The sequence below is a fragment of the Vicia villosa genome, linkage group LG1, assembly GCF_029867415.1.
Source record: "Vicia villosa cultivar HV-30 ecotype Madison, WI linkage group LG1, Vvil1.0, whole genome shotgun sequence".
Classification (NCBI taxonomy): Eukaryota; Viridiplantae; Streptophyta; class Magnoliopsida; order Fabales; family Fabaceae; genus Vicia; species Vicia villosa.
In genome coordinates, this window is record NC_081180.1 from 20,363,292 (window position 1) to 20,377,020 (window position 13,729).

The 13,729-nt window shown below is 34.5% G+C and overlaps 1 protein-coding gene across 1 annotated transcript; it reads left to right on the top strand.

Annotated features, from left to right (window-relative positions):
• The first annotated feature begins 9,228 nt into the window (after nt 1–9,228).
• LOC131659089 (cell wall / vacuolar inhibitor of fructosidase 1-like) lies at nt 9,229–9,747 on the top strand. The gene has a single exon (XM_058928348.1). The coding sequence runs from the start codon at nt 9,229–9,231 to the stop codon at nt 9,745–9,747; it is 519 nt and encodes a 172-aa protein (XP_058784331.1).
• Nucleotides 9,748–13,729: the final 3,982 nt, after the last annotated feature.

The window sequence follows — 13,729 nt, forward strand, 5'->3', positions numbered from 1 at the left end:
TAATCTTAGTAACCACTGTACAATCCTCTGAATAACTGATACAGGTCAAATGTCACAGGATCAAAGGTCCGACACCTTTTTGAATACCAGGAAAACCAATAGTCACCAATAGAACGAAATAGTCACCAACGGTACCTGTCATGTATATCCCACCCCACTCACAGGTGAATCTAGGTCAAGGTAGGTCAATGGCTTCCAGCGTTATCAGTTCTCCTGAAACACCATCATTGTCGCAAATACATGCCAACAACGGTATCTCATTTGAACCTCGACTGGTCGTGGGTCTCATGATCGCAATCTACAGGACCTGACATTCTGTTGGCGTCATGACTATCCACTCTATCCTAGGTATCCTATGTGTCACTCTGGCCTGGGTATTGGGCCTTTTACCTCATATAACATCCCACCCAACCTGCAAACAGTGAAAATATATGGTCCCGAAGGGGATCCCAATCCAGTCCAGATGCATGCGGAAAATAAACATGATATGCAAGCGGGAAAGTAAACAGGATATGCGAAACATAAAATAAATACATAAAATAAATAAATGCACGTATAGACAAAACATAGCACACCCAGTAAATAAACAAACAAACGGATAGGCTAGGATCGACTCACTAAGGATGGACCAGCAACAGGTCTAGCAACATCCCCAGCAGAGTCGCCAGCTGTCGCACGCTCGCGAAAAATGAACAGAGTCGCCACCAATATATTTATCCCATTAGGGAAAGGAATATCAGAAAACCTAGCAAAGGAAGGAACAGGGTCTTGCGACCAGAGAATCAAGGTACGGGAGTCGGTTACGCGAGGGGAAGGTATTAGCACCCCTCACGCCCATCTACTCGATGGTATCCACCTATGTTTGTTTCTATCTAAAGGGTGTATAACTATGCCTATGTCTAAATGCGAAATGAATGCAAAATGTAGGGAAAATAAAGAATTGTACTCGCACGGGCCCTAGCCCGCTGCCTACGTATCCTTTTCAGGAATCAGAGTTACTGTAGCTCGGCTAAAGATTTTCTGTCTGTTTTTGTGTTTTTTAGTTGGGCGGAGTTAATGCTCGCGCTCTTGCATAAGGGGACAACCTAGGATGCAATGGAGCGGAGATAACGGTGCCCTTAGGTGCCAAAGAGGCAAAAGAAAAAGAAATGATTGGTTTGTGTCTTTTAGCGTAGATGAGTGATGAACAGTTCCCAATACCGGGCCACTCACCACTTTCTCTACTTTGCTTTAGTCTGAACCATTGTTAGGTGTTTTAAAGCGTTTTTGTTTGTGTGTTTTTTAAGGGAGTTTACTTCACGACTCGAATCACATAAAATGTATAATGATCGAGAAGTAGATTAGGGAATGAATCCCACTCACTTCCATCCCATTATGTAATGTTTGAGAAACAGATTAGAGAATGAATCTCACTCATTTCTCTCCCATTAATTAATGTTTGAGAAACAGATTAGGGAATGAATCCCACTCGTTTCTCTCCCATTAAGTAGTGACCGAGAAACAGATTAGGGAATGAATCCCACTCGTTTCTATGCCGCTAAGCGATTGAGAAATAGATTAGGGAATGAATCCCACTCATTTCTCTATCACTTGCTTAATGTGATTCGCATCTTCCTTTTATTAATATTTTAAAGAGTTGAAAAGAAAAAGAATGCAAAAGGGAACTAGATCTACCATTCTAATCTATGTTATTCTAATCTACAAATGGCCCTAAGGTCAAGGATAACTATCCTATCTCAATTCCTCTTAACAAAGAAGGAAGAGTCTAAGGGAACATGGCAAGCAATAGCAAGATGTAATCAAAATCAAAGTAAGAAATGAGAGGCTAAGCATGGAAACAAGAGAAAGAAGCCCCAAGTCAGTAGCAACACATGGGATTGAATGTCCCAAATCAAATACAAAAGCATCACGGTACCCTACAAAAACATTCACAAGAAGTCGTCAAAGTATCGCATGCGTCGCTACTTACCAATTAGCGGACAAACATCAGTTAATCAAAACAAAAACAAATGAACACATGGTCTAAGCTTGAAGTCAGTAGCAAACTCATTCATTTAGTTCCAATACCCTATGTTAATCTATATTAGTCAATTAGCATGAAACAATACAAAACTCTAACCAAAACTAGACAACACTAGGTCAATACTAGCTAAACGGTTTCAAATTGTGAATGAAGTTAGAAACATGCAATCAAATGGTACAAGTCAGTAGCAAATAGCCTATACTAGATGCCTAAACAATCACAAAATCATGCCAAGAATTTTCACACAAAATTACGGGTCATTTGTACAAGTTACGGTGCAATCGTCGACCAAAAACAAGTTATTTACATGTGAGAGAGAAAAATCGAGTAAAATGGGAAAACATGATTTAAAATTTTCAATTCTAGGTCTTAGGACCTCTAAACATCCCTAATTATATGTACAAAAAGGAGCCAACATTATTGCATGAATACATTTCAATTTGAGAGCACAAACGTCACAAGTATCTATTAAAAACGCATGTTAATCGAGTCAAACAACACTAACCAAATACCAATCAAAACAAAGAATTAGGAGTTCATCTTTTATACAAAACATCATGGGTTAGTCTACAGCAATCATACAAAAATTGGCAATTAGATTCTGATCCTAAAGTATTAAACAAAATCACTTTGCGAAATCTATCAAAACCGAAAGAAACATGAACATACCAAAGTAAATGATTTATTAAAAATAACAAAATAACTTCTAAAAATCTACAAAAAATACCAAAAATATATACACACATATATCTATCTAAAACCTATTTTTATTTATTTTTTATTTCATGGAAAAATGATTTATGGAGTAAAAGTCATGGAGGAACAAAACTGAAACAATTTCTAAAAGTCTGCCTGCCAGGGGGTGTGTTAGTGAATTCAAAAGGAACTGAAGCTTAGTTAATACGCATTTGGGCCCAGATTCAGGGGGGTGTGATTAGGAACTCGCATGGACCATGGTTGTTTTTGTTGTTCATTATTTATTTAGTTTTTTATTTGTTGATTCAGCATTATCATTATATTTACTATGGCATTGGAACGATATTGTGTACATCAGCATGTCAACTTGGATCAATTGGACAAAGGCTCACTTTAGTCACAAAAAGACAAACGCCAATTTGAGCCAATCAGAATATGACAGCACCATCCCCCAATCATTGAAAATACAAAACTAAAGTAATATAAAAACATCAGCCAATGAACGCATGCCATGTAAGCTAAACGGATATGGATCTTGACTCACACCAGACACCGGAGCTCAACTTCAGCCGTCTTCTCCGGCGAAGTTAACGGCGGAGCTCCACCCAAAATTCTAGAATTCAACCATAACACCACCGTTCGACTCAAAATTTCATGTAGAGTTCAGATCCACCATTAGATTTTACTAATTCTTCCTCTATCATGTAAACCGATCGCAGTTTTAAAACCCTAACCTAAACAAAACTTCAACAAAACGCTAACTATAAGCATTGCAACATTCACATACATATACTGAGATTGAAAACAGGATCCACGTTCAAGATGATTCGCATTTATCACAAGATCGTAAAGATGTATCTCTAATCATACAACATGCAATATGAGCTATTTTGCATCACTGATATGTTGAGAAGATCTAAGAAGACTTACCTGTTGAATGTTGAATCGAAAGAAAAAGAACTCTTCAGCGCAATGATGCTACCAGCTATGCTCTCCTTGATCCTCGATACGTGAATTCAAGATCAGCGAGCAAGACGAAGATCGTTGTATGCTACCAGCTTCGACTTCAACTCTTGCGTTATGCCATGAACGTTTTGAAGATGATGATGATTCAATGGAGATGATGACGGCTGCGATTGCTTCAATGCTGGTGCTGTGGTGTTGAGGATGGAGGTCGAGAATGGTTCGTGGTGGTGATAATGGTGGTTGAAGGTGAAGAACAATGGAGGTTGATGGTTGAGTTTGTTACAGGATGTAACAAACTTTTTTCTGGATGTGAGTGATGCAAGAGAGAAAGAAATCCGAGAGAGAAGAGAGTGAGTTTGGAAAAAATGAGTGTGTGTTCTGTGAATTGTGAAGGGTTTTGATACTTATATGCTGGTATATATGGTTTATGGTGAGGATGAGTATAGTGTATAATTTCTCTTCCACACTTAGTGAACAAGTATGAACAATTATAGTATGGTCTCCTTTGCTTTCTACGTATCAGTCCTGTGCATGGTTATATAAGGCAAGAGATGTTGATGAGGATCCTGCGTGCATTCCCTTGCCAAACTCTCCATATGACTCACTTTGCATGCATGTATCTTTAACATTAAGTCATCAAATAGGGTGATCTTTGGATCGATGTAAAGAGTGTATTTGATGGAGTGAGTTTTATGTTGATGGCCTCTTGAATCGTGACCTGAAGGTACCTTAAAAATGGTCCTGAACATGCCATGTCAATACCGCATTACCATGCATGCGTGACCTGTCTAGCCTTAACCAATACGTGCCTTGGTCGATGCATGACTTTGGATCCTTATATCTCGCTCATTACATGTTCAATTATCATGATCCATGACTCAATGCAAAGAGGGCATGGCAAAGAACAATTCCACACCAATGTTGATCTCAATGGACATCCGTGGGCCTCTAAAAATGACTTTGAAAACGGCACGCCAGGTGTTTGTTGGAAGGCTCACGCGTGACCTGGAATTTTGGCCTGGCTGGATGCGTACTCTTGACTCTGCGAGGAGGTGACTTTGGAGCTTTGTAAGTGGATCAATACTTACCCAATGGATTCAATTCTCGTCCCATTGTGTAGAGGGCATGACAAAGCGTAGCTACACACCACTTTTGCATTTTCAGAGTTCTTGAATTTCTCTAGAATTGGCTTTAGATTTGGCGCGCCACCTGTTTGATGAATTGTGTCGCGTATGGCCAGAAATATGCCCAACTTCGTGACTTGATTCAGATGAAAATCCTCTACTTCAAACATTAATAACTCTTGATCTAAGCCTCCAATTGAGAAACCTCCAACTACAAAGTTTTTGTATGCCATGGTGTGAACATTTTTCATGTTGAGCTTGTCTTAAAATTCTGTCGTTTTCAACATGATAATCGAACCTGAAGTCAGCTGCCCAGCCAATTGAAAGTTCACTCACAAAATTCTTTAAGTATAGAACTTTCCTCTTTTGGCAAGTTCTCATTTCAATTAAATTTCCAAATTTGGCAATTTTGATTATTTCCTGATTTTCCTCATTTCTTTGACTTTCTTTGACCGATTTTCCACCAAAAGTCGATATTTGAATAATCTTCCCGATTTTGACCCAAAAGTCAACTGTTTCGATTTTTCCGACTATTGATGAAATTCCCGATTAAATCTCTTCCACTCACATCCAGTCAACCAAACGCGTCCACACAGTCAGTATGAGAAGTTTTCCACACATAGAAGTCACTTCTGATTAAATGTTGGGTTAAATAAGTTTTTGGTCCCTATAAATATTGCAGTTTCATTTTTAGTCCCTTCCTGCCTTTAGGCAACGGTTTTAGCTGGTTTTGGCAACGGTTTTTTTGTGAAAACCGTTGCCTAAAGGCAATGAGGGACTAAAAATGAAAACTGCAATATTTATAGGGACCAAAAACTTATTTAACCCTTAAATGTTTGACCAGAAAGTCAACTGGTTGACTTTGGTCAAAGAAACCCTGATTTAAAGAACCAGATGATTTGCAAGCTTGTACCCTCTAATCGATGCCCTGATTCGAAGCAGAGAGACACCCCAATCCAGGAGGACTTCAATGAACATAGAGCCACATGATTATACCTCAGTTTCCTCATTCTCTGATCATACTTCTTTGCGATGGAGCTTTTTCTTGCTGGCCCTTGAATAACACCTATGATGTGAATGCATGGGTATGGATTATGACCTAAGTGATGTATGTACGTGAATACAAAGCCTAAGCCAGTTAGAAGTTAAAGAGTAGGACAAATTTGGGGTATGACACCCCTCACCTCCACCAGTTTGAGTCCCTACATTAATTTATTTGGAAAATTTGGTCCCATATATTTTGTAAAATAAAATAGAAAGTTGTTAAATATTTATTAAAGAATATCAAAAAATTACGTTTTTTAGTTTTTAGGTGTCAATTTGACACCATTTTGGTCTATCAAAAAAACGGCAAAGCTCAAATTAATTCATGAGAAAAAATAGATCATATTTAATTCCTTACAAAATTCAATTGGGCTATGTTAGTCTCATTTTTTATAGAAAAATTATAGTACAATTATATTAAATCTAAGGATTAAAAGTTCTATTAAAGTACATACATTACCAAACACATAAAAAAATCATCGAACTAAAATAATACCTATTTTTGTGAAATATTAAACTCAAATGGGAGAAGCGATGGAATAGTATTAGAAGGGATTAGTGACATGCTAATCGAGAAAGCACTAAAGTTTTAATTTAAATCCTTCAACGACAAGGCAGAATACAAAGCTTTCATCACCGACATGGTTCTCGTCCTAGAAATGGGTGCCTGTAGGTTGAAGGCCAAAAGTGACAACCAGTTAGTTTCCAATAAAGTCATTGGAAATTACCAGCCTAACAACCATAGTTGATAAAATATCATTATAAGTTCAAAGAATACAGTGCTGAATCGGATAATATTCAAGAGACTCTTGCTACCCACAGCACATAGGCAAGAAAAATATGCTTCCTAGAAGTCATCCGATTCGAGTTGAATGTCTCCCATACTGCACGACAGTTCCCAAGGTTCATAATGAGGATACCTCTGAAACAAAGTTTGAAATATGGGTAATTGAAAGCGTGAATCTCCAAGAAAATGAAACACTTGCTCTTGTTCTTTAGAGGTAGATGAAATAACGATCATAAGTCGAGGCTAGTACAATAAATCCATGTTTTGACACACATAAACAAGTGCGTGAGAGTAATTTGTTTTGATCTGACCATATTGATCTCTGACTTACAACTCTAAAGAAGTTGCAACTCCTCTAGACTCGATACACAAGAGCTACCCTATGGATAAGTACATAGGATCTAGATTCAAGATACATCTAACAGCTCTCTACGATTCATGCCTAACAAATAACATGTTGTTATTTTCCCTCCATTATATATTGAAAGCGCGCCAGTTTCAGGTATTCAATTTCACTCTTCTCCATCACATACTGACTTGAGCATTGAAGTGCTAATCTTGCAAGTCATCCCCTCTCCACCGCACTGGAAACTCAAATCCACTATGATCATCGATCCTCATTCAATTTTTCGTTATGCAATGGAACACACACATATACATATATAACCAATTATAGACTCGATTAGGCATCATCAAATCGATTATACATTTTGAAAAATTCTTCTAATAAAGGAGACATACAACCTAATTAACTGGCTAGACCTTAAAAACATTTAAGGTGATTTTGTTAAGTTAAAGGAGACCTTATAAGTATTTTGTGTGTGTGTGTGTGTTTTTTTGTATGTGTTTGTGTGATTTGTCTTAGTATTTTCACAAGACTCTGGTCACTCAGACAGACAGACCAAACGAGCATTTAAACTTCCTCTCTTTCTCAACACTAACACTTTCAAGTTATTTTTTAAGATATTTAGATCATATAAGTACTTCACTGAAACCTTGAATCTGCTACTGGATGAGCCTTGATATATATTCTATTTAATCACCATCATCAAAGAGTTGGAAATATATCACCGCCAATTTCTACTTTCATCAATGTTGTCGTCATCAAAACATCAAGAAGCTTGTGAACATCGAGACCATCAAATTTGCGCCTACAAGCGCATAGATCCATATTTCATGGTTATGTGTTGGAACAAGTTTTGTTCTAAATCTAATCCTTGAGTTTTGATGATAGAAAAAATACAATGTATACAGAATAATTTGTACTCTAACCATGTTGTTAAGTGCGCAGATCAATCGACCATGATTAAGTTAACCTTAGTTAACGTGTAGCTTTTTTTTAACTCAAGCATAGGAAGATAAACCCTAATTCATGCTCCTTGGAGAACTTTGATGAAGAATACCCTTGTATGATGGTGAAAGAGAAATTCGAGATGGCCATGAGCCAAAACCATAATTTCCTTGATCCATGCTCAAAGGGAATCCAAAATGAATCAAGCTTTGTAAATTGTAGTAGTTCCCAACCATGTAAAGCCCTAGCCCTAGTACATTCCATGATCCTTGATCCCATGCTTCAGGAATTTATTGAATGTAAATTTATGCACATGACCTAATAGAAGTATGTACATGAATGAAAATCATAAGCTAATTATGCTCAAAAAGAGGGAGGACAAATTTTAGAGTAAGATAATGTATTTATAAACAGAGGGACAAACACAACTCAACTCAATTATGTAAGAGATTAAATATTATTTTTTTCACAGGGATTAATTTAAGTTTTTCAATTTTTGTGAAATATCAAATTAAGTACGTATTTGATCCTTAAAATTCAAAATTTTAATTTTTAATATTTTTCATGAATATTTAACAAATTTCAATTTTATTTTAAAAAATTGTGAAACCAAATTTTCCTAAATAAATTAACGGAGAGATTTAAATGTCCCTTATATTTTTAAACAATACGTATGACATAAATAATATCAGTAAAATCAAACTACGACTTTAGAAAAAAATATGATTTGACAAAAATATTTACAGAGGAAATAACATGACTTAATTAAATTTTATAAGGAATTAAATATGTTACTTTTGTTTCAAAAATTAATCTAGACTCTATGCAATTTTTTTTAGAGACAATCTTCACTCTACTTTTTAATTAATATTATATCTTTTGGATAAAAAAATTATATAAATATAGTTTAAAATTAAAGATAAAAAGCTATTACTTTTGTATTTTATATCATTCTCTCATCACACAATACAATGTACTCATATTGTTTTATATAATTTAAATAAAATTTTGACTGAAAACAAAATATAATATTTTAATGATAAATTTAGTTTAAAAAAATGACATATTATTATAAACAATATTTTTTTAATTTTACTACTATATTAAAAAATAATGTTTAAACAATTTGAGTGATTAAAGATTGACTAAAATGAATGGCTAAGTTTAAAGCCCATTTAACAAAGCAATAAAATGATTCTTATTATAAATAAGGTATAGTTGTTGGTTCTATTTTCATTCATTCTTTTTTGATTTGGCAAACTTGTGTATCTAATTATTTTTCTTATTCTAAAAAACAATGTTGAAGTCATTGGCATTATTCATTCTCATCTTGTGCACCACTCTTGTTGTAACTCACTCCCGAGTTATTCAAGCAAGCGGTACCAATATTGTACAACAAATTTGTAGTAAGACTCCAAATCCTGCACTATGCATTCAATACCTAAATGCTGATCCAAAAAGCTCCACCTCAGATGTGAAAGGGTTAGCACAAATCATGTTCAATGTACTAAAGAGCAAAGCAAGCATTGCCATAGACAAAATCATTAAGCTTACTATCACTATTCCTCCAAAACAAAAGGAAGCACTTCTGTATTGTAGTATTGATTACACTTCAGTTTTGATTGAAGCTTCTCAAGGAACTCAAGCTTTGCAAAATGGGGACCCATCATTTGCAGTAGATAATGCAAATTATGTTACTTCTGAAGCCAATGGTTGTGAGAATGGCTTTTCTGGAAAATCACCACTCACAGTTGAAAACAACTTAATGCGTGATGCATCTACCATAACATCGGCTATTTGTAAATTATTGCTCTAATATGTTTAATCAAAATATGTTTGAATTGATGGAATGAAATAAAATAGATGGAATGGAATGGAATGGTAATATACTTTTATCTTCTTCTACACATATAACTTTATATTAACGAAATTATTTTACATATTTTTGATTTTGGGTTAAATATGTTTTTGATCCTTATAAAATTATTAAATTTTGTTTTTGGTCCCTATTAAAAAAATGACATATTTTGGTCCCCACAAAATTATTATGCACGTAGTTTTAGTCCCTACTGTTAAACTGATGTGTATTTTTAAATGATTATATTACAAACATGTTTCGAACGTTCTAAAAAATTCATCGAAAAAAAAGAACTCATAATTCAATTTCTAAGTCGAGATTTACATTATTTTTATCATTATCTTTTAAAATTTAAAAAAATTATATTTAATTCTTCTCATTTTAAAAAATTCTATAGTTTGGTAAAGAAATATTTTATAGTATTTTAAATAAATATGAAAAAAATTTTTCAAAAGTTTAAAATTTTAAAGGTAATTAAATAGTTTTCAAATTTTTAAAAAATAATAGGAACTAAAACTGTATGTATAAAATTTTTATAGGAACTAAAATATAACATTTTTTTAATAAGAACTAAAAATGAAATTTAAATATTTAAAAGGACCAATAACTTACTTGACCCTTTTATTTTAAACGTAAAATATTAATGTCCTTTAAATTTGTATGAACTTCAAAACTAATTTATATTTTATACTACTTGATAAATTATATAGCACGCTATATATCACAACGATTATAGTAAACAACTATTGTAAAATATGTCTAAAGGTCATTGATACAAAACTCTGTGATTATATGATATATAATATTTGACGTTCTATCTATCACAACAGTTATTGTAAATAACCGTGATGAAATACTTAATTTTTTTAATATTTTATTTTTTCATATATTACAAATCTGTATTTTTTAGTACCTATATATTATACATATATTAGCTAAATATTTTTTACATAAAAGCCAAAAATATTATATACAAATATATATACATTGTCATATTTACAAACATTAAATTAAGCAACAAAAATATAGTTACAAACATAAAAACAAAGTCATACACTAGCACCCCTTTTAACTAGCACATTGAAAATAAACGTCCAACATCTACGGATGTTGTCTAAGTCATCTGGAGACAAAGGTATCTTGTGGTTAAACGTTTACATTAAAAAATAAAGAAAATTGAATATCATATGATTTGAATTATAATGGAAAAATAATTTAACATTAATATGTTATTGTAAACATTTCATGACATAATATATACCTGATCCTACAAATCAACAATGTCGGCAGAGACGATGTTTAACATGTGTTTCATTATATAGTACCCACACTCGTATCCCTCTAGTTGTCTCCTAGTCTACAAATTTAAACATTGCTTGAATATATAACCACATATTTCATGAATATATATGAGTGAATGTCACCACGCCTATCCCTCAGCCAAGACATCTGAATGTGCAAGCCTCTGTTAAAGGAAAACTCCTCAAGCACCACACCATCATCAACCTCCAGATCCTCTACAACCTGTGCCAGCACCGTCGCCTGGTTAATATGAGGACCAGTAAAGAATGTACCAACGATGGAAAGATGATACAACGAGGATACATCATCCAATGTGACAATCATCTCCCCAAATAGAAGATGAAAGAATGACGTCTCAAGGTGCCACCGCTCAATAAAAGCCGACAAGAGGGAGGCGTCGAGCATGGTCAGTGAGCACTCAGCGAACTCCAACATGCTAAACTCAGTAATAATACGCCTGACCTGCTCAGCCATCGGTCACTCTTGGAAGTTCTTCAACTTCGAGCCATGGGATGCGACCTTCAAAATCAGAAGCTCCTGTAAGAAATAGTTAAAAAAAGAATCAATAAACTTTCAGATAGTCAATCGAGCCATAACGAATAATTTGCAATAAAAAATATAACATATATACCTCGCCCTGACATACTCGAAATGTGACATGGTCAGCATATCCTGCAAGCACATACTTGTCACTAGGTCCTCCTAGAAAGGCTCCATCAATGTGAATTGACGACTATGTAGACACACGTGTTGTAGTGTCAGTATCAGTAGGAGAGACCTCATCAGCCTCCTCAATAACTTGCTCAACCGCCGCATCAGCCTCCTCAACAACCACCTCCACAGCGGGTACCTCTACAGCTGGCTCCTCCATAGCAGGTACCTCCACAACTGGCTCCTCTATAATGGGTACAAGCACACCTGGCTCCTCCACAATGGGTACAGGCACGACTGGCTTCTCCATAGGTACCTGCCACAGGCATAGGTACAGAAACCTCATCAATAGTAGCAACTCTAACAATCGTTTTATGTGAGAACCAGCCGAAGGATGTCTTTCATCCTGTAGCTAGGAAGCATTTGCCTCATCCCTTTGAGCCTGAGCTTCCGCTCTATCAATCAGCCTGCCAACAACACTACCGTATTTATCCATGGTCCTCACTGAAACAAATAAAAAAGGCAAAAAAATAGTTAAAAGTGAACTACCGATATTTTGAAATTTCCTAAATTTTTCAAAAAAAAAAAAAATTGAATTGCGGTAAATTCTAAAATTTCCGGTATTTTTAAACAAAAATTGAACTATCGGAAATTTTAAAATTTTAGGTACAAATGACTAAAAAAAGCACTGGAAAATTTTGAAATTTCCAGTAAAAAATTATAGAAGTTCCTGAAATTTCTGTGAATTTGTACCGTAAATTTGTCAAAATCACCAGAAACTCTTACTCTTTTGTGAAATTTCCGGTTTCACTCCAAAATTTCTAGTATCGCCCCTAGAATTTGAAAATACGATATTTAACTAAAAAATTTGGATTGAACTATTTGGATCTTTTCATACACTTTAGGGGATGCTAGATATAAGTGTGAGATTGACAAGTTAATTTCTCCCCCAAAAGTCTATATTTTGCTAAGTCATTTTGCTTGGGTGGGCCTTGTACAATTTTACCACATTATCATTACCTATTTTTTAATTTGTATATATTTCTTTTTCTTTATAATCGTAACTAGTAATATACCCGTGCGTCCGCACAGGTAAAAATTATTTAGTAGTGTAAAATTATACTGTAAATTGAGAGTTACGTTTATGTATATTTAGCTTCTTAGAATTTAATTGGTTATGTCCCATGACACTTCATAAAGTATTTCATTCACATTTTCAACATTAAAGACATGTGCAAATGAGTGACAACTCAACACCTACTAAATAACAAATTATCTTGAGAGTAAGAATGGATCAGTTCTTCAATCATATTACAATGAAAAGATTGGAATATATATTAATATTTTGAACATTTCATCATTGAAATGGTTAATTTATGTATGTCTTTTTGTCTAGATATCTAAGTGTCACTTTATCAAATGCAAATTAACATTTATGCATGTTTTGTTGCTTGGATCTAAATGGACAAGATGTAATATGATTTTGAGATAGATATGGTGAAAATCATAACAAAGCTAAATAATGATCTTATGTAGCAATGGATATATATAGGAAATTTCTTTGGCCACCTCCCAACCTTCTAGTTCACCTCTGGTGAAAAACCCAAACTACCCCTGACTTTGGAAATGCATTTCCGAAATGCAAGAAAAAGGTGTTTTCGGAGATGCATCTCCGAAAGCGCCTTTTTTTTGAAAAAATTGTCTTATTTCGGAAGTTCATTTCCGAAAACAGCATTTCAGAAGTTCATTTCCGAAATACTGCGCGTTTTGCAGATTTAGCAAAACACTCCCCTCCCCCATTCACTTACCCTAATTCAACATCAAACACAACCAAAGGAGAAATTTTGTGCAAACACTTCCAAGGCTACATCAAAGGCTTCAATAAGCTTCCTATACTACATTAAAAAGCACTCCAATCTCTTCAATCGGTAAGCATTTTGAGTTTTAGATCTATGATTAAAATTCATATTAGGGTGTTTACAAATAG